Source organism: Zeus faber, assembly GCF_960531495.2.
Source record: "Zeus faber genome assembly, chromosome: 14".
Taxonomy (NCBI): Eukaryota; Metazoa; Chordata; class Actinopteri; order Zeiformes; family Zeidae; genus Zeus; species Zeus faber.
In genome coordinates this window covers 24,357,679-24,380,338 of record NC_137200.1, presented here as the reverse complement: position 1 = coordinate 24,380,338, position 22,660 = coordinate 24,357,679, and the positions used below count along the sequence as shown (strand labels likewise).

At 47.4% G+C, this 22,660-nt stretch overlaps 1 protein-coding gene across 2 annotated transcripts; it reads right to left on the bottom strand.

The window, feature by feature from the left end:
• Positions 1–867: 867 nt before the first annotated feature.
• On the bottom strand, positions 868–22,184 carry dhrs11a (dehydrogenase/reductase 11a). 2 transcript variants are annotated; one of them, XM_080013196.1, is made up of 7 exons: positions 22,005–22,184; positions 6,111–6,320; positions 3,914–4,008; positions 3,301–3,430; positions 2,443–2,535; positions 2,246–2,311; positions 868–1,772 (listed from the first exon to the last, which is right to left on the bottom strand). In XM_080013196.1, the coding sequence occupies exons 1-7, from the start codon at positions 22,134–22,136 to the stop codon at positions 1,731–1,733; spliced, it is 768 nt and encodes a 255-aa protein (XP_079869322.1). In that variant the 5' UTR covers positions 22,137–22,184; the 3' UTR covers positions 868–1,730. The 2 variants fall into 2 exon arrangements, with proteins under 2 accessions (XP_079869322.1, XP_079869323.1); XM_080013197.1 differs by having other exon boundaries at positions 6,111–6,317.
• Positions 22,185–22,660: the final 476 nt, after the last annotated feature.

Below are 22,660 nucleotides of genomic sequence, written 5' to 3'. Positions count from 1 at the left end.
AATCTGCCCAGTGAGAAACCTTGATGGAGCTTGTGCCAAAGAGGTGATCTTCTCCTCTGGTGTTGTGGAGCGCATTACAGGCTTTGTTGGGGATGCCACGTCGTGTTACTGGTGGTAAATATTATAAATATGTTTGTGGTGTGGGGATGGTGGGGTTTGAGCAGCCACACCTGACCTGGATCGTGATTGGGAAGGTGATTGGGATCAGTGTGGCTGCATGCCAGTTTCTTGTTGGTTGGTCCAATCCCTACACACACACACACACACACACACACACACACACACAGGATGGGAGCCCCTGTCATGACACATGTCTATCTGCTCCTGGGCTAATTCCAGCTGGCCCACGCTCTACAATAAACTGGTGTGTCTACAACCCCGTCTTCTGTGTCTCTGTGCCGGAGGTCCCTGAAATGTCACTTGGGTGGCGGGTGGTCGGAGAAACTGCCACAATGTTATTTACAACTGAGCTCACAATGACAGTGACAAAAAATGATCTTTTTTTTTTGGACAACATGAAAATTAATGAGATTAGCACTTTCATTCACCCGGAACAATCATGGTTCATTTCCTTGTAAGTGACTAGTTTATTGGGTCGAATGTGATAAATCATTGTTTTCAAGTCATGAAAAGCGTTGGTGGGTGTCCGTCCCGGGAGGCAGCTTCAGATGGGCCGCCCAATCGATGCTATTTCACTTTATGTGACACATAATCAAGCAAATCTCAGTCCACGGGACGTGTGTCTTTCTGTGATCAGGAAATGAAGGGAAAACCAGAGAGTGTGAGTGTTAAGTCAGTAGGAAGACAGACGGTAACAGATCGAACAACCCCAAATGATGAGCGGGTCAGGCATTTAATTCAGTTTATTGAGAATTTACTGCAGTATAAGTCCACACGTGCACAACATTAATGCATGCCGACTGATTATGTCCTTCCCCTGACAGTGTATCTTTTTATTCAGATCTAAAGTGCAAACACATTCCAATTGTTAGATAAAGCCGTCCAGTGTGGACCTGCACGGATCCTCTGCAGGTGTTTGGGACCCCGCCCGAACGGCGCTGAGCAGATGTGCACGTTGTGAGATCGGCGGGAGTGTCTGTGGATCTATTGTTGTGATTAGTACAGGGACTCACACATTAAGCATTCAATCGACCATTAAGCACTCATCTACCTAGAATCAAAAGCTCTAATGTTTTACGAAATATTAGAAACAAATATTGTTGTTATCCCTATAAACAAAATGTCCTTTATTTTTTATTTAATCTCAAAAAAGATATGTAAAACGACCAACAACAGGAAAAGTACCAAATGAGAAAGTAATGTAATGGTGTGCAATTAAAGTCCGTACTCTTCTATTGTGAGGTGAGGGCCAAAGTGACGACCCCGCCCAGGGAGCGACGTTGTCCCTCAACCCTACCACATTGTTGTTGTTTTTGTTGTTGTTGTTGTTGTTGTTGTTGTTGTTGTTGTTGTTGTTGTTGTTGTTGTTGTTGTTGTTGTTGTTGTTGTTGTTGACGACAAGGCTGGACGAGGCCCCAGGGGACCAGGTTGCCCGATTCAGTAGCGATTAGGGAGTGGTTGAGAAATGTCTTCACCCCGAGCGAGGGATGGATCCCGCAGCCTGCCGGACTCGGCGGCCCCGCCCGGATGCGGCGGTTTCGGCAGCAGAGCCCCTCTTGTATTCTCGTCCTGGCCCAGCGGAGGGCGCCAGAGAGCCCAGGGTCTCCCTGCTAGGACACCTGCTCCACCGGCCTCATCTGGACGTCCCCGATCTGGAGGACAAGCAGAAAGACACAAGCGCATCAACGTTGAAATGCAATGTTTTGGAGTAAGCGTTTCCATCGATCCCACAGTATCCGCAGAGTACTCACTGACCAGGCAGAAGAAGGAGATTGTTGACGGAGTGTATATATCTATTGAGGGAGAGCTTTGTGTATCTACATATTTTTCAGTTGCCACGTCTAATATCTTCCATTTTTATTTTAGGTCGCCCTCGCTCATCTGTATCTATCTCTTTAACTGCAATTTACATTTATTTTCTGTTTTAATTCGACGTTATCTTCTTAATTATGGTATTTTTGCTTTGAGAATGTAACCGTTGGCTTCCCATAAAAATTGGAAGAGGAGAGAGAGAGAGAGAGAGAGAGAGAGCGAGAGAGACAGCGAAAGAGAGAGCGGGAGAGAGAGAGAGAGAGGGAGAGAGACAGCGAGAGAGGGAGAGATGGAGAGAGAGATCAGGGCTTACCTGGACGTGAGGAGGGGCACCGAGGACATACGTGACTGCACTGGCGATGTCGTCTGCTTTTAAACACTGGACGGAAAGAAAGAAAAAAAAAAAGAAAGAAAGAAAGAAAGGAAGGAAGGAACAGGCTCAGAAACATCTTTCTTTCTCCACCACATCGCCCCCCGCCTCCTAAAAAGCCGGCGGGCGCGTGGACCTACCTTTATGCTCTCGTACACGGAGGCCGCCTTCTCCGGGTCACTGTTGTGTTGACGGAAGGCGAACTCCGTCTCCACGACGCCGGGGGAAATGCACTGCAGCGGGAAGGCGGCGAAAGCAGAGGACGGTTTTGAGCAGAGATCCCCCAAAGCGGCGCGAGAGTCGGGGCTACTTGGAGAGGCGGGGGGAGTGGGGCCGGCGGGCTCGCGTGACGCACATTAAAGTGGTAATCCGCGAGGTAGTGACGTCAAAAATCCCCATATTTTTGGAGTGTGTTGGGGCACTTTTTGAGAAGCCGCCGCGCTCAGTAAACTGTCGTCACGGGCGAAGGTTTTGCAACGAAACGGCGCCGTGGGATCCGAAAAGAAGGTAGCGAGCGAAGGCGCGGCTCAACCCGGATCTGGGATGGAATACTCTGGGACTTGCAGTGTGAACGGCCCCCAGCAGGCGGTCTTTTGGGTTTAAGGATATCCGTCGTTCCGAGTGTTTTTTTATCATATATTATTCGCACAAAATGACCAACAATTTGGATTGTTCGATGCCTGCGCTGTTCATTCGTACTTTACTGTATTTTTTATTAGAGTTATCTTTATTTATTTATTTTTAACTATGAAATTTTAAATTATAACTAAATAATAACTAAAATCCGATCAAATTACATTAAAAATTATATATATAATATATAAAAACTGATATACAATCATTATTTATCATTTCTTTTTACAAGCTACCGATTCGCTGGTCTAAAGTCTATTCCTACATTTTCAAATTCAGCCTCACTGAGTCTGTGTCGGGTCATGGTGCCGGTCAACAGAGCTGATTTGACCTCGGTGATGTCCGAAGGCCCCGGGCCGACTCACCGTGGCTCGGATGTGGGTGCCAGCCTCCCGCAGCTCTTGTCGCAGTCCCTCGGTCAGGGCCGTCACCGCGTATTTGGTGGCGCTGTAGAAGTGTAGGTCGGAGCTCGCACACACTCTGTGTCCCGACATGCTGCGACACAGAGGAGAGCTGAGCTGCACTCGACCGCCCCCGCTCTCACTCACGTCTCAGACACTCTTAACATACAAAAAGCTTCCTGCGGCAAACAACTTTTTTCTTTGGTCATTTGATGTCAGTAAATAGCAGTTGGAATAATATCGTTTTGCTTCAAAGGCTGGACTGACCGCAAAGCGTAACTCAGCTCTCCCATGGGTTTAGCGTGGACGCACGTGTGAACATATATTTCCTGAAGCGAGACGACCTTAATCCTTCATTCATTGAATCAGATGGGCAAAAATAAATAAATAAGGAGAAATACTAAAAATAAAATGTAAATGACTGAGCGGAGGTTCAAATAAAATAATATTATAAAATAAATGCTATATTTGGTTAGGGTTAACTTGTGAAACAAACCTTTAATAAACTCTGTACCCACCTGGTGTTTGGCCACCCTCCTCAGCATGAAAACCATGTTTTCCTCGTCTCACAACGTACCTGTTAATATTGATGATGTGGCCGTCGTCCACGTTCCTCTCCTTCATGGACTTGCAGGCTTCCCGGGTGCAGATGCACAAGGCCAAGACGTTGACCTGTGAAAGGAGTTATATCAGAGTCCTTTATATCCCTCAGTAAGTCAGCCATTAACTTATCTTATCTTATCTTATCTTATAAAGCAGTGGTTCTCAACTGCTCTCGCCTCAGGATCGTCCTTAATTGTCGAGTCACGATCAAAACATGAATTGAACGTTGAACATTTCATTTGAATAGAGGAGTACATGGCTCGTTCACAACGTCAGACCCCCTAAGACATTTCAGTGGCGCAGTTTAACAAAGTGAACAGTGAGGACAGCTTTGCAAGAAAGAGGAATCGGAAGATTGCCGGTTCGATCCGCAGCGCCTCCTGGTATGACAGCCCACTGCTCCTGGATACGTCAGTTGCTGGGACGGTGAAATGCATTTTGTGGCCTCAGTACTTGTTCTTTGTGCGATGACGATTAGTTCTCATCAGCGTCTTCTTTGTCTCTTCGTCCCGCCGCAAGAATGTGGAGCTTGCTCGATCCGCCGCCGGGCGCCGCTCGACAGACAGACAGACACCCCTTCCTTTATAGTCAAATTTGGGCCATTGTTATTTAATTCCCAAGTTGAAAGGTGCAGGTTGTGGTGCGGAGGGCTCGGGTGCAGGAAGCCACCACCTGCAGCCTTGTGACTGACTGACTGCTGAGTCCGTGGGTCTCAGCCGATTTGGGGGTTTTACTCCCGTCTTCAAAAAGGGGACGATTTGGAGACATTTGGTGTCACCCGGTCAGCAGCGCCGGCCCCATCCGGGGGTACCGGGGAGACCGGGGGGACCGGTGGGAGCGGGGTGGGGGGGCGGGCGTGTCTCACCGGGTCGTCCTTCAGCCTCTAAGGGGTCTCGGGTCCACACTGACCTCCAGGGGGGCTGCGGGTCAGAGCCACGGCGGCGGCAAAACAAGGTCGGCGCGCGGATTACACACGCTAAAAATACACCGGCCGCACACGTTCGTCTGGGCAGCCGTGGCAACCAGCAGGCGGCGGATGAAATGCCTGCCGGGGCGGCGGAAGCGGGTCAGAAGCTGCATGAATCATACTGTGAAGAAAGGGGCACTTCTGGGGAAATAGAGCCAGGGAGGGAGGGAAGGGGAGAGAGGGAGGGAGGGAGGGAGGGAGAGAGAGAGAGGGAGGGAGGGAGGGAGAGAGGGTGAGAGAGGGAGGGAGAGAGGGAGAGAGAGAGAGGGAGGGAGGGAGGGAGGAAGGGCGGGAGAGAGAGAGAGGGAGGGAGAGAGGGAGGGAGGGAGGGAGCGAGAGAGGGAGAGAGAGGGAGGAAGGGAGGGAGAGAGGGAAGGAGGGAGGGAGAGAGAGAGGGAGGGAGGGAAGGAGGGAGGGTGGGGGAGAGAGAGGGGGGGGGGGGAGGGAGAGAGAGGGGGAGGGAGGGTGAGAGGGAGGGAGGGAGAGAGCGAGAGAGAGCGGGAGGGAGGGAGGGAGAGAGGGAGGGGGGTCTTACCACTTCTCTGTATCGTTTTCTATTTAATGTTTTTGTTTTGAGAAGCTTCACTCGTTGGATGTTGACTGCAACATCGAGATCTTTCTGCTTTGAGTTTTTGGTCATATATTTTTTTTTTTGTTGTTTTTCGTTTGCTTTGGCAATGTAACCAGCCCCCCCCCCCCATGTCAATAAAGCACTTGAATGGAATTGAAAGGGGGGGGGGCTCCTCTGCGCTCAGCAAGAGAGCCAATGGAGCAGCTTCTGTCAGTGGGAGGGAAATAGCTTTTGTGTGTGTTTGTTCTAGGATACAGTATATGTGTTCACATGAGCATATGTGTGTGTGTACATGTGCATGCATGCACGCACGCACGCACGCACGCACGCACGCACGCACGCACGCACGCGCACACACACACACACACACAGACACACACACACACACACACACACGTGTACTTCACATCTATAGACTGTGACATTTTAGCACTTTGCTTTGTTTTGATGTTTCATACACTCTACACATACAGTATATACTCTGATGTCAACATTATGGGATGTTTGTCAACAGTCCGCTTATGTGGAATAATTTACCGCTATATACATGTGACAAACCATCACTTCACAAGCTTCACAAGATGACAACTAACTAACTAACCGACCGACTAACTTTGTGTCCATCTCTCTCACATCGATCATGTTCCTCCATCCCTCCGTGTGGCCGCTGAGCAGCGGCTCGTTGTGCGCCAGGCCGGCGTTGTTGATGCACACGTCCACGCCCCGGTGCAGCGTCTTGATGGCGGAGAACATGGACAGGATCTCCTCCTCGTTGGACAGGTGGCACTTGTAGGGGATCAGCGTGCCGCTGTAGCCGGCGCTCTGGCACTGCGCCGCCAGCTTCTGGAAAACCACAATGCGGGCTCAGTCGCCGGCACCACACACAGTACAACACACAGTACATACACAGTACAACACACAGTGCAAACACAGTACAGACACAACACCAACACAGAGTTTCTGAAAACAGCCAGTCCCCTGTGCGGCCGGACGCTCGGATCGCTGCTCCTGACCGGACACGTGACGGGTGAAGGGAGCAGATTGGCTTGAGGGGACGCGCTGCAGGAACTCCCCTTCCAACTCAATCGCAGAAAAAGGGGCTGCGAGGACGCGCATACCATCCAGACACGCTCCACGTTTCAAGTCATAAACCGACCGGACGGGGAGGAGGACAAATGAGCGAGCTTGTCATAACACCGAATCAGCGGCGGTGAGCTTCGTCCGGACGCGCCCCCCTCTCGCAGTGCAAGGTGTGGTTCGGGGACGTGATCGGTCTGACGCCGCGGGTGTTTTTTTTTGGAGAGAGGTCTTTAGTCGTTGTTTAAAGCGTCACACATCCTCCATCTGTACAGTGAGGTTACGGCTTTTGATTTTGTTTACCTTTGATTTTGAGGTGTTACAAGTCACGGAAATTCCATTCACATTTGACAGTCTCTTCAAATGCGGCATCACCGCTGTTTATACTCATATACTCATGTACATCACATCATTGTTTCGGGAGCTGATTTAATTTGACGCGAAATCGATCTGTTTTTGGTCGTAGTTTTGCTGACACGCCTTGCACGATAAATATTTATTTGACTTTCACCCTTGTATTTTTCCAGTTCATCACCGTAGGTTTGATGCGACGCAACACTGATTCCCCTGTGCGGCACAGCTGCAGCATTCACATGGTGCTGCTGCTCTCTGGTCAGAGAGAGAGAGGGGGGCAGGGGACTGACGGGCGGGGCCGGTGTCCACAGGGAACCAGGCGGAGCACTGGATGCAGAGCAAGCTCGGACAGACAGTTAACAAGGATTTGCACATGTGATATGTTTCGGGGGCGGGGGAGGGGGGTGTTTCCAGCATTAAGGTAGTGGGCGGAACAAGTAGCTAAATGGCTCCGCTCTTCCCTCTAACCTCGTTAACGGGGATTATCCGCCGTGCTGGCGTTGGCTGAGCCAAAACAGTCAAAATATTAACACGTTAAGCACGTCTCCCCCGGGACAACGTTGGCAGCGACCGTCCCTGCGGGAATAAAAGGGCGACGCCTCTCTGACTCGGCTGCAGGGCGAGGGGGGAGGATTCCCCCGCGGGCAAAATGATTTCCTCTGCAGCTCGCAAAGGAAATCCAATATAACCCTCCAAGCACCAATATCTGACATGGTTTAAATATACACCCGTAAAGCTGGAAAGTATTGTTTCTAAAAATCTACTCAAAGCACAATCTCTAGTCATGTGTAAAGTAATGTAATGTTGTGTAAGGTAATGTGTAATGTAATGTAATGCAATGGAATGTAATCCCACCTAATTTCATTGCATTTCATGACTTATCATGTCATGTCATGTGTAATGAAATGTGTAGCGTAATGCGATGTAATGTAATCCTACATCATGTCATGGCATATCGTGCTGTGTCATGTCATGTGTAATGTAATGTGTAATGTAATGTAATTTGTTATGAAATCCAATGCAATGTAATCCCACTTAATGCCGTGTCGTGTCATGTCACGTATCATGTAATGTAATGTAATGTGTAATGTAATGTAATGTGTAATGTAATGTCACGTAATGTAAAGTCATGTCATGTGCCCTTAATGCCCTGCAGCCCCCGTCTCTTGCTGCCCATTCATCACTCATTCACCCACTCACGTGGAACTGGTGTGAGAACTGGTGAAGGCAAAAACAGAGAAAACAGAGAAAGCTCTAAACTCTGCCGGGTTTTAAAAAAGGGCCGCTCCCTTTGAGCTGGATCAATGGCTTGTGCCCATAACCGGAGCGAGAGCTCCCAAATAATATGTGTCTCGGGTCGACTCCACCGGGGGAAGGGGCGACACGGGAAGAAGGGATCTGCGCCTCCTCCGGTTTCCCGACCAAACGCTTCATTGCGCGGCAGCAAACAAACACCCGCCCTCTCTCCTAAATACCTGCGACACACACAGTGCAGTTTGGCCTGTCACCATGCATCTTTATCCTCATTAGCAGGACCCTTCACAGGGGTGAAGAGAGAAAAGAGAGAGAGGTGGAGGGGACAGCTACAGAGGAGAGAGAAGAAAACACAATCACCAGAGCTATGGCAAACACAGAGCGATCATTTAGGAACAGACCTCCCTTGTTGCACACACAGACTTTGAAACATATTTAACTTTATCTTTTTATGTTTTTGTTTTTTTTCCGGTGTGCATTGTGTCATCAACGGAGGGAATTAACCTTGTTCTCCTGTTCCTTCACTTCTTTTACCTAGACCTGAGAGATTCCTGTTAAAAGGGTTTTATATCTATGTATAAATATTTTGAATTGTCATAAGTCTCAGCCAACGGCGTAAACAGCAAACGGACTCAATTCTGGGATTTTCACCGAATGAAAACCTTTAACAATTCGCTGAAGCTTTTTTTCCTCCTCTGGATTTCAGAGTTTTCTTTTAAGATTCACAATATGAAAAAACTGACCGCCAGAGACCGCGAGAATCATAGGTGTGAGAATGAGTTCACACCAAGTGCACATCTCACGAAAGGAACGTATCTCTCACGATCACTGGCTGAAAAAAACCCGAAGAGCCGAGTTTGCCCCGCGCGTCGTCGCTCTGAGCGCGGGGCCAAAGGTCAGAGCGGACCGCGCGAGCGCGTTTGGACGCCTGGTTATCTCCCCCTGACGTTACGTAACACAACGAGACGCCGAGAGGTCCGAAGGTCGGCCGGGCGGCGTTTACGAGGCGGGCGGCCGGATGCGCCGATCGAAAAAAAACCACGACGGTTTCAGACGGAATCGGCGTGGCGTCGCTAGTGAAGAAGGAATACTTCTCGGAGAGGTTCCAGGTGGTCCCCAGCAGAATGATTATTAGTTTAACTTGATGAACTTGAAAATGACTGTTTGGTCTTAGCTTCACTGTTATCTGGACGTTTGGATTCAGTCAGATCTAACGATTAATATCTTCTCAGATTGGGATCCAAAAGAAAAAAAAAAACCAAAACATTATCAAATGCTGCCTGCGGCCTGATTGACGCGCGAGGTGAGGTCGGGTCGGGAATAACTTGATACACGCAGAGTCACGCAGAGGAGTTCTGGGATAACTGCAGGGTGGATGAGCGATAACCACAGAGGGGAAGAACGGAGATGGGCGTGCGATTATCTCCCTTTCATTTGTGACTCATTTAAATGGTCACTAAAAGGTCTAAAGGTCGACCGGGGAAGGGTTTTTACGACTCGTCACCAAGGAGAGTCTAATCGGGACGGAGATACCAGCGTCTGCGTGTTTGCCCGTGGGTCCGCGTGGGGTTTCCTCCCACACCACAATCACATGCGTGTTAAGTACACACCCAATGGCGGAAGCACTGTTGCTTTACCAAGGAATCAACTGATACAAAAACACAGAGAGATCGAGTGTTGTAAGTGGTGCAATGTAAGGACCCAAGGAAGACGAATTCCTGAGTAAATAAGGTCAAATCTTCCGCTTCTACACACATTGACAGAAAGAAAATCTTCCAAAAGATTCTAAAATAAATGCTATTGGGAAAACATATAATATGAATTAAATACACGTATACAGTGTATCAACACTATGAAACAGACGCTGGTTTGCTTGCCTAACAAACAGTTTATTGAAAGCAGAGGCGTACCAGAATCCACTGTTTGGTATTTGGTGTCAAACCGGTGTGACCAGTGTAGCAGGAACACAAGCGTTGTAAATAAGGGATAAAAGTGTCTCCGGATGGTGGCTTTGTTGCTTTAATAAACAGGGAAGCAAACATACACTGGGGGGGGAGGGGGCGACTTACAGTTTTCCGAGTTCCAACAAACGCGGCATGACTTCCGACTCGAATTACAGTTTTCCGAGTTTCCGTGAACGCAGCATCACTTCCGACACAAATTACAGTTTTCCGATTACCAGCGAACGCGGCATCGCTTCGGAGACAAATTACAGTTTTCTGAGTTCCAGCGAACGCGGCATTGCTTCCGGCTCGAATTACAGTTTTCGGAGTTCCCGTGAAGGCGTCATCACTTGCTGCTTTCAAGCGGTTTCAACCGGAGTGCCGTGTCCAGGTCGCGGACGGCGTCGTTCTCGAGGATGGATCTGGATGATTCACACACCAATCACCCAAATTGACGTGGAACAAAGCCACGCTCTGTGAAAAGCCGAGTGGTCTGCATCCCTGAATAATAGAGGTATCCGCTGAAAACAGACAGTACCTACGACCTAGCGCCGGCCGCTATGTATCGTCATAACATCGACACCGTGATACGACGCCAGGTGTCACCCGGCTGTGCGGTTATCGTAATATCGCGATATAGTTCAATGTTGTCTTGAAGGAGCATGACGGTAAAGTAATGTCACTTTCTGAACTTCGTGATCAACTTCTCCACCTGCTTGGTCATAATATTCACGTGATTCTCTCTAAAATCTGACATAACTGTATGCATACAGTATGTATTGCACGGCTGTGATATGAATGGAGCATGAATCCAAAATGGAAGCCCTGCTCTGCCCTGGTTTGGGGGGACGAGGTGACGGGTGACGACGACGACGACGGGGCTGAAGATTCGGCACATCGCGGCGCCACCCTCAGCTGAACCGTTATTTCCGCGCGTATAGGGACGTATGTAAAGTCGGCGCCGAGGCGTCGGCAGAGCGGCTCATCCTCCACCTGCCGGGAGTGGACGGCGGGAGCGTGTCGTTTGCTCCGGGACGTCCGGGGGCCAAAAAGGGGCAGGGCGCGTCCACTCGGCTCCGTCCATTTCTCCAAAAACCTTTCTGATATCACAAGAGCGCCAGGCGACAAATCCCATTTGGCTGCCGTTACAGAGAGAGAGAGAGAGAGAGAGAGAGAGAGAGAGAGAGCGAGAGAGAGCGGTCCAGTCCACATTCTTTCTCATTCGCTCCCAGAACCACCCCCACCCCTCCCAGCCACCATCACTTTAAATGGAATCATGAACTCGGTGAACTGTCTCTCTCTCTCCCCCTCTCCTCTCTCGCTCTCCCTCTCTCTACGTGTCCCCCTCCTCTCTTTCTTTCTCGCTCTCTCTCTCTCCTCTCTCTCCATCTCGCCCTTCCCTCTCTCTCTCTCTTTCCCTCTCTCCGCGTCCCCCTCCTCTCTGTCTCTCTCATCGTCTCCCCCCCCCCCAAACACACACATTCCCAACCTTGGGGTCGCGACCCCACATGAGGTCCCTCTATATGCACACAGGGGTCACAGGGTCACTTCTGATCCCGACTGACCTATGATCTATAATCGATATAATCTTTTTAGATAAAATGTAGTTAAATGGGTTTGAAGCTCCCTCCGTGCGCTACGAGATAGTAAAAGTAGGCGATGAGAGACTCAAATTCATGTAAAAACAGGTTGTAAATTAGCCTGGACGTGTTGTGTGTTGTTGGCCTTAATGTGACTTGCAATGCATGCAGTCAGTGGTGCCGGCTGCAAAACAATAATACAAGGAAGGAAGGATTTGACACTCTCTAGCCGCTGTTGTTATGAGAATTTTGGGACATAAAAATTGAGCAATGAGGTAAAAAAAAACATTAAAACTTCATTACACACACACACCCACACACACACACACACAGGCAATGGATTACGCATAAATTCCTTGAGACAAATATATTCTAAACACACACACACACACACACACAAGCACACACACACACACACACTCGTCATTTTGTCAGAGGCAAATGAAAGAGAGCAGCTCATCAGAAGGGGCGGCGTACCCCATGCCGATACAATTTCCCATTAGAGCTGGAAACCCGCTGAGGAATGCGGACGCCCCGGGACAGACAGCGGCGCGGGGGAGCTGTCCGTCCCGGGGGACAAAAGCAAAATTGTCCGTTAGGTCTTTGTAGCTCCGATTCGACGCGACTGTAATCGGATTAGCGCTGTTATCACGGGTGAGAGAAGTGTTGGAAGAGCGAAGAATTTCGCCAGAGACGACTCGGACTCGCGCAGAATGGGACGTGAGACTGTTTCCGGACGTGCTCGGCAGGGCGCTCGGCCGGAGCCCGGTGAAGGGAAGGGCCGGAGGCGGATGGAGAATACAACTTGTTTTTTAATGTATCGAGTTCTTAAAGTTTATATGATGAAAAGAAAGACAGCCTAGCCGAGAGGCAAAAACAAACCAGAAAACTACTCAAGGAAAAACAGGGGAGTGTCCCCTTAAACCCCGGCGGCAGACTGGGACCAAACACAGAAACCAAGAGGACTCTGGGCGGGAGGCGTGATAAGGATGATTCCATTCGATGTCATTAATTCGCCAGCGCTCTCCAGCACCGGGTCCACGATCGCTGAATATGTCAACAATGACATAACACGTCATTGTTGACATATCGTATATGATCCAAATACAGTTTTCTGTATCTGGATCATATACGATCGACCACCTGACTTTCAAGCAGGGATGGACATTTTCGTTTTTTTACTAGACTGACGGGAATTTCAGCCGATCAGACGACTAGCCGTGACGTCATTACCCACGCCCCCCACCCCAACACAGACCATAAACCACAAAAATAGTTACCAGTACATAAACATATAACTACAACAGGTGCTATTTAAAATGATTCTTTTATTTATTTATTTATTCCATATAGGAAAAAAACAAACCAACAAAAAGTCTCCCCAGAGCTGACAAAAGGAAAATGGCGAAAGTTGCAAACGGGTGGCTTCGCTGATCAGAGTCCGGGCAGAGTTTTTCGCGCACCTATTAATCTCGAGTGGTTTCTCAGAAGTGGACGCCACCGATGACTGCTGACTGATCGATTAGTCGACTTTACTTTGAAGGTTATTTTGATGCCGTTAACCTGACATCCCGCCATGCCCTGTATTTCCACGCAGCCCCGTTTACCCTGAATCCTAACTGAACACCCCAGCGAGGCTTCGGCCCCTGCACCGCCCGCCATGGCCAGCTGCTGCGCTGAATGGGGGGCATTGATCGTACGGGCGGAGCGGTCGCAGCGGCTCGAAAGGGGGGCGCTCCGTAGAAGCGCTCCATGTGAGTGCGAGGAACAGGGTTGACAACACGACGCCTCTGACACAGACTTCGCATCAGGGATGAAGTGTTCTGCTCTGTCTTTTTTTTCGAGGCTTGGGGCTCGTGACTGTTTTTTTTTTTCTGACTTTCTCTTCTTTTTTTCCTTTCTGCTTTTGTTTCGCTGCGTTGCTCACCAACGCATTGTCGATTTCGCGTTTCGTGTTGTTTGCGATCGTGGTTCTAGTTTGGTTTTTTGGAGGGGGGCGGGTCAGCTGCTCCGTGGAGGAGCCATTCAATGGGCTTCCAGAATGAGCGGCGCGGTGGTGCTGCTTAGGACAGTCTGTATATTGTTGTGGATTGTTTCCACTGTTTACGCCTCAATGCTTTGGGTTTGGAAGAAAAAGGGTAGTGATTTTTGTTCAGAACCTGCCCAGAGGAGAATGTCAGGACACACCTGCCTAAACCCTCACCGCGGGAACCCCCAAGCCCCCACTGGTTTGGATCGGTTGGTGTATAACACGCGGTGAGCGAGGGCCGACTCCCTGTGAACGATGAACAGACGTCATGCGAGCGGGGTTCAGCGCTGGGCTCTGAACGGAATTCTCGCAAGAATCATCCTGAGTCATTTACAAGATTTGTTCGCTACGAACGAATCGTCCACGAGTCCGGCCTCACTACTTCAGATGCCCTGCTCAGTTGCTCATCAAATTTGGAATTGGTGGAGAAGAGCACTGTTTGGCATGTGTTGTATATTTATTATGAGGGGTCCAGCGCCATTGGTTTTGCTCTGATTTTTATTATTATCAATCTTCTTGGCATTTCTCGGGCTAAAAGTGCCTAGAACACGGTAACCGCAGTACGCACAGGCATGGTGGAGGTGTCGTTAGAACCGCGACGTCTTGTCGTTTGAGTTTCATCAATATCGATGTATTTGGAGCAGAAATTTGTGGAAAAACTGTTGCAAATTTACCGGAAGTTGAAGAACGTTGGCGCGACCTGATTAGTTTGAGGAGCGGGGCACTTTGTGACATCATCCTCTGAAGTTCTGAAAGTCCGAGCTCTGCATTTCGGATCTCATTCGCATTCCGGCGACTTGCTCCCTGCGGACCGCAGAGCGGTTGCTATGCGTCGGCAGACAACTTGAGCCGATGCTGCGTTTAATGTAAACTCAGAAAACTGTAACTCGTGCTGCGTTTCACAAAACCCGGAAAACTATAATCGCTAACAGAAAGCGTTTTCACAAGAACCTTTTGTAGGAACCCTCCCTTTCTTTGGGTTAGGGTCTTTGTTGGGTGTTGATTTTTCGAACCTCGGAAACCTGTTATATGTACCTAACATGACTAAACTGGACCCTGTGTATTGCTGCCTGCAGCTATATTCATTATTATTATTATTCATATTATTTATTGTTTGTATTATGATGTATACACTATGAGATTCCACTAAGCGGTCCAATAGTTCACTCATGCACTTGCACACAAGATTCTGCAGTACATAATAAACCTGATGCTAATATAATGTTAATTAGTAGTTAAATAAAACATGCCTCTCAGTAATAACAGAACACAGAAAAGTCTTGAAATGGAACTATTTACAGTTTAAGTGTTTTATTGTCCCACATCTGTTTGTATTGAACAAGCTCCCACTGATGGATGCATATTCCGTGCCTCTTACCCAAAGGAAACCTGTCTTTCAGCCTATTGCACAACCCCCCAAACCGCAGAGAATAAATGCAACCCGGGGCAAAGTTGCCCAATTCCAAAACCTGTCAACTCTGCTGGCAGCGGTGAAGGCCTTGTGAAGGCCACCAGCTACAGATCTAAATGTGATTGGCTGATTCGTCTGTCAGTCCCAAACCAGCCCCCATCCACTCAGACTGCTGAGGGATTCAGGTGGAGCAGTCCAGAATTCATTTTCCACCTGGCGGAGCGGGGAAACAAAGCTGATTGGATAACATTTGAAGGTGGAGGCACACTTTAAAAGACGTAAGAACAAAGGGGGTAAGAACCAGTGGAGAACATGTCCCGGCAAGGCCGCTGTCACAATACTCAATAAGAACTCTGTTGACTTCTTAATGTCTAACCGTGCCACTAGGGAACGCAGAGTGATCCCGTGCCACCTATTACCACCTATAATGAATGCGACAGAGAGAAGAGTCGGCTGTGGCTTTGGTGGATTTAAAGGTGGACACAAGAAAAAAACGAAAAGGAGGTTTAAAAGACGGTTGACCAGGAAATGGAAGTTGAAAAGGAGGTTGACCAGGAAAAGGAGGTTGAAAAGGAGGTTGACCAGGAAAAGGAGGTTGAAAAGGAGGTTGACCAGGAAAAGGAGGTTGACCCGGAAAAGGAGATTGACCTGGAAAAGGAGGTTAAATAGGAGGTCAACTCGGAAAGGGAGGTTGAAAAGGAGGTTGACCCGGAAGAGGAGGTTGAAAAAGAGGTTGACCAGGAAAAGGAGGTGGACCTGGAAAAGGAGGTTGACCCGGAAAAGGAGGTTGACTTAGAATAGGCGGTTGAATAGGAGGTCAACTCGGAAAGGGAGGTTGAAAAGGAGGTTGACCTGGAAAAGGAGGTTGAAAAGAAGGTTGTCCCGGAAAAGGAGATTGAATAGGAGGTCAACCCGGAAAGGGAGGTTGAACAGGAGGTTGACCTGAAATAGGAGGTTGAAAGGGAGGTTGACCTGAAAAAAAGAGGTTGAATAGGAAGTTCACCCGAAAAAGTAGGTTGGAAAGCAGGTCGACCAGGAAAAGTAGGTTGAAAAAGAGGTTGACCCGGAAAAGGAGGTTGAATAGGAAGTTTACCTGGAAAGGGAGGTTGAAAAGGAGGTTGACCTGGAAAAGGAGGTTGAAAAGGAGGTTGAAAAGGAGGTTGACCCGGAAAAAGAGGTTGAAGCCCATCCCCAGGCACAACGCAACGGCTTGTGGACCGAGTGCCGCCAGGGGAGCTCTCAGAGCGAGAAAAGGTCAAAAGACAAAGTTTTCCTCCGGGTGCTTGCACCGGAAACACCCAAAGAACCCAACTCACCGGCTCATTTTGTTCTTCACTTGTTCTCAACACGTCCTTTTGGTCAGAAAGTTCTACTTCCTTTCAAGTTTGCCTGCTGCTGCCTTGAGAAATGATTGGTAAAAAATAATGAAAATAAACGTTTCCCGAGCCGAACATCTGCAGCGCTCTGAACGCAATGAGAGATCATAGATTGACCAGACCCACGCCAAAAAACATGGACACATTCCTCTTCATTCTGAGAAAACTTAGTCCTTCACTGAAGGCCTTGGAGGCCTCGCCAGCAATTGCACTTGAATATATTTCAGCATTTAGAATTTTATGAATCAGTGAATCGCAACAGCTGGGCACAAATCACGCATTGGACAACTAAAACTCTTCTCTGGTTAAAATAAAACTAAAAGTACACCATAGAAAGGCAGTGGACCTGCAGTCACCCGAGGTAAGAATTGTTTTTAACTGTTGTCCACACGTATACGGGTATTTTTGAAAACCTTTAGAAAAATTTCATCCCCTATGTCCACACCAACAGTGTTTTTGAAAATATCTCCGTCCACATGACAACACAAAAAATGATTGAAAACGCTGACATAAGCATGCCAGGCCAGCGGGGGGCCACAGAAGAACATTGAGAGCATGCGCATTGAAGGGCTCCTCCCTGATCTGGGAATACAACAACAACACAGCACAGTGTTGTCGCACTTTGTACCGCAGACTAAGAGGTGGAGGTGTCCACACGGTGTAATGATGACACTGCTCATAAACATGTCAATAAACTACGGTGACCGGACGCCCTGGTTTGTCCGGGACTGTCCCGGTTTTAAGCCTCCCGTTTCGCACGGTGGGGCTGAACGATTTGGGAAAATAATCGAATTGCGATTTTTTTTAGACCAATATTGCGATTATGATCTAGTCTGCAATTCTATTTTCCTTATCTTCTGTATTATACACTGAATACAAGCAATAAATCGTTCTATAGTATGACCAACACAACATTGGATACAACAACATTTAAACTGCTCCATCCTGTAGGCGAGGCCTACGTGTTATGATGAAATGAGATTAATTGTGTAACAACGTAACATAAAAATAAAAACTTTTTTTTTTTTTTTTTTAATCGCAGGCTTTGCATTTTGAAAATTGCATTCTGTTTCATTGCGATGCCCCAACGCACTGTATATATATGTATATATATATATATATATACACATATAAATATAAATATTTAGGGGAAAATACTCTTACACGTGAAACTGAACAGTTCCAGCCACACGTAAACACACGGATGGAGGTCATGATGTCATCATTTGGCGATCCGTTCCACCGTCCACACGAATAAAACAGAGTTTTAGAAAAAGCTCCACCCTGGGAGGAGAGGGAGAACGCCGTTTTGGTGTGGACAGGCGGCCAAAACACGGAGAAAATACTACCTTTTTAAAAAAAAAACCTGTGTATGTGTGGACAAGGCCTTGTTTTTTTTTTAATATAAATCCTACCGAATCGCTAAACATGGGTTTCCCGTCCAGTCAGAAACTGCGGACAGAATCTCTACGCATGGGGCTGAAATAGAGCCGGTCACACCTGGGGTGGAATGGGCGGGACCTGGAGGAAGACACGCCACGTCGCCCACATGTCAACACCGCTCGCGTCACGGGATCCAGCCAAAGGTGCCAAACCTTTGTGCCGCCGGGCGCAGAACTGACAGGGACGTGAGGAATTATCAGACGGAAACATGCGGGCGTCAGCTCCCAGCTCGAGTGGAAACTCTGCAGTCAGTGGGAATGGAGACCCCGCCCCCCGAGTCACAGGGCACGGAGATGAGCCCCGGGAGAAAAGTGACACCTCGGAAATGAAGCACAGGAAAAAAAAAAGAAAAAAGCGGCACCGGCGTATTCTAATCCCTCCTCCCTCGCGGCCAGAGATATCTAACGGAGCCAGACCAAGTCACTGTGTGGTGAAGGAATATTCATTGAGTCGTGTTGTCTTAACGTTATTATTAAAATCATAATTATAATGATAAGGCATAAGGTGAAAAGGTCTTTTTTTTTTTCTCGAAAATCAGGTGATAATGGGCCGTCCTGCAAGCGCACCGAGATGTGTGATCGACGGCAGAACATTCGCAGCACGCATCCAACCAGCTAATAACACGACTCGGTCGAACATATTTGGATCCATTCCGGGTGGAGTTAATGTCAGGGAATCAGCACCGTACACAGAGAACAAAACAGCAGAATAGACGCCAAGCAGATGCCAAGTCTGACGGTTCCTTGCTGGTTTACAGTCCTTTGAAGGAATACGATCTCAGCAGGGAAACGCAGTTTGTCTTCTGCAACACCCTCCTAAAAAGACCTTCAGCAAAACAGAAAAAAAACAAAAACAAAAAAAAACCTTAGTGTGAGCTGTGTTTGGGACCCCGGGTTCAAAGGTTTCAAAGGTTCTTAAGAATTATTTGTCGCATACATGTTGCACTGAACATGCAGCATGGAGTGAAAGGATTTTATTTTTGGGCAAACTCCAGAGACCGTGCCGGGCATAGTGCAAATAGAAAGAAAGAAATAAAATAAAACCAAAATAAGAATTACAAATGAACATGAAAGTAGGAGTAAAAAGTAAATTAAAAAAAAATACAAATCTATATGCAGCATTAAAAAAATAATGTAAATATGTAGTTATGTCCAAAAAAGTACATATATAAACATGTACAAAACATAATGTAATTATGTATACTGTGCAGTGTTATTCGTGATAATGCACAATAAATAAAGGTGCATACTAAATTTATGCTTTTTTTAAACTCATTTATTCCCACATCTCATTTTCCAAGGTGTGTTTATTCCCCCAAACCTCTACATGTGAGGACCACAGAGGGTCACGGGGGGTCAACGATGCTCGGGAGAGGGACACAACAGTTCCCCACTCTTCCGCCATAAAAGACCTTTTAATTTCCTGCCAAGAGGTGTAAATAGTGTGGAGAGAGAGGCTAATGGCTAAAAGAGAGGCTGCCCCCACCCCACCCCCTCCGTTATTGGGGGTTATTTGGAAGCTCTGCCGCTGCCGGGAAGCGGCCGCTCCCGCTCCATTCCAGGCCCCAGCCCGTGGCGACCGCACGTCTCCCTCCCGCTCATTGTTCCCTCACTGCCTGCCCGACGCTGGGATGGACGGCGGGCACGGCGCTCCGTGGAGCGAGGGGTGGGGGGAGGGTGTGTGACATCGGATATGGATGTCAAGTATTGTCTGCTCTGCCTGGTTATCGCCGCTCGCCTTGGGAACCCCCCATCGCAGCCACTCGTTTAACAATGGGGAAAAATGGAAAGCATGAGGAAGTCAGCGAGGGGACCGCAGCCCACAGGGTTGCCACCGCCACGGGAGAAGACAATACGGACTTTGTCCCCCGACGTGCACACACCCACGCGCGCGCGCATCTCTCTAAGGCGGAAACCCGCCGCTCCACATCTGTCGCGGACCTTTTTTACGACAGTCGTCCGTGCGAGTAACCCGGTGACTTTTAAGGGCGCGGCCTCGGGGTCTTGCGCAAGTCAAGGACAGAGGGTTGGGTTAACTATCGACAGCGGAGGTCCTGTGAGCGGGGCGTGAATGACGTCGTTAAAATCAATTGTGCAATCGGCATCGCGGTGAGAGTAAACCTCTCTACCTTCTGTCGCCGCTACGATGAGAAGAGGTCGACAGTTCTACAACAGTAAAGAGAAAATAGAGGAGGTGATCACTAGAGATTTTTCACAAGGAAAAAAACGCTACTACAAAGTATTGATATAATACAATAATAATGAACTTACACTGATAAAATCCAGGTTTTTCTTTTACTTTGAGCAGAGTAGAGGAATTATTAGAGTTAAAATGTGCTAATCTCCACGGGAGAGCAGGTTTTTATTCATCCTGTACAGAAACATTCCAACCACCCAGTGCACAGTGCACATTCAGTATATTCTGGATATTTTTGTCCTTTTGAAAATTAAACGCATCAACCCTGACGAAGTGGAAGCTTCTCATAGTGATCATGTCTGTCCGGGTCAGATTGATCTCTATAAGCGGATCATTATTATAACAACGTTTATTTCCTTTTTCTTTATTTCTCATGCAGATTACCATCTAACGAGATCAATGGCTCTACGGAGCCTGACACAGGCCGCACGGGGTGAAACGGAGGAAAATAAACTGTAAAATGTAAAATAAAAACACAGTTACACAGGTTTTTTTTTGGGGGGGGGGGGGGGGGGGGGGGGGTGGAGATGGCTCCCTCTCCATTACGCATTTACTCTACACCTAACTGTTTAACCATTTTCAGCCTTAAATTTATTAATAATAATTGTCGGACAGGATTTGAAGTGTTCCCAAACTTTAGTATCATTAGGAGACGTTTCCACTGTTTATGAAAATGTACTCGGCCAAATAAACTGACCCTGATTGAGATTTATTGCTTAACGAGAAACTAATCTCAGCCCTTTGTTGTTGCACGTGTACCGGTCCCTTATGTCTAGAAGCAGTTTAAACCGATGGAAAAAGTCTGTAAATAGAGACGCAACGTTTTTTCAAAGCATTGGGCGTCACGTTGTTGTCCTGCCACTCGGTTCTCAGCTCTCTCCAAAGCCTATTTCAATGATGCGCTAAAGCCACGGCCACAAAGAGCTTAAGTCGGAGGTGCGAGTAGCTGCTCCACCCACCGCTCATCATCGGGCGGAATATTGATTTCAGAATTATTTCATGACTAGTTTCGCTGAGACCTGTAGCTGTGAAAGGAGGAACGTGAAACCAGGTGGGGGAGCGGTTCCCCGTGGCAATGGCGATTATTAACAGATCAGCGTCATTATTCAGAAATAACTGAACGCTTGTGACTATTGACCAATCAGAATCGAGTATCCCACAGCGCCATGTGATCAAAAATTGCAAAATAAATAAAGCTTAACTTAATCACTGTTATTATAATTATTATCATCAGAATCAGAATTGTCTTATTGCCAAGGAAGTTTAAATTCATAAGGGATTTGTCTTGGTATTTGGTGCATAACAATAGCAATAAACATAAATAAACATAGTACAAGAGAATAGGAAAGCAAGACGCAAGTACTGCAAGTCATAAAAAACATTTCTAAAATACATGAGAACAATGGCTGTTTTTTAAAATGAAAGAGCTGTGCAGTTTGTGCAGGAATGTGCAAAATATGAAGCAAGGAATGTGCAAATGTTCACAGTATGAGTATAACAATGTGTTCAATGTGCAAGGATAATAGTCCAGAAGAATGTGCGTTAATGTAAAACATTGAGACAGATTATTATGATTATTATTATTATGATTACTATTATTATAACAATAATGAGGATGATCATAATAATAGTTATTAACATTATTATAAATATCACAATTATAAATATCACAATAATAATTAGAATCATACAAATGTATTAAATGAATAATTATGAATATAATAAAACAATAACGAGGATGATAATAATAATAATAATAATAATAATAATAAATATTATTATAAGTATCACAATAATAACAATTATAATCACAGTAATTTATTGAAAGTTTTAATATTATTATTATTATTTCCTCCAGTCCCACCTCTATCTTGTCCACGCTCCTGCCGCAGCCCACCACCCTCATGCCGCTCTGGACCAGCGCCCGGGCCACGGCCGCTCCGATGCCCGCGGAGGCCCCGGTAACCAGGGCCACCCTGCCTTTCCAGCGCTCCATGGTCCCAGCAGGTCGCTCTCCGGGCGTTGCGCAGCGCTACAGGACGGACGGCAGCAGCGGTCTGGCCGCCCGCTCGGCCTCCACCGCCCCGCGCCGAGGAGCCGCTTCAGACCTCCCACTGCGGGGGCCTTGTCCTGGGGTCTAGCGCCCCCTGGCGGGGAGCCCTGTTCACGGCGGTGACCAGAGAATCTACAGGCCTCACGTTGACCATTACCCTCATGTGTTTAGGTCCCAAAATTCTCAGGGTAGCAGCAATATAATAATTTAAATAACCATACCATGTTATTTACACTACACTCTACTTGGTATTAATATATTTTATTATACTTTGGTCAGTACAACAGCAACCGCTGTTACAAGTCATTATAATAGTAAATACTTTATACTATAATAGTAAATAATCACTGCTACGGCTGCTGTCACTGTACAGACTATTAAGATTAAGAACATTTGATGAATACATGTTATCCTAATTAAGTGCACCAAATTGTCTTTGTTTTTATTTTGTATTTGTACATTTTGTT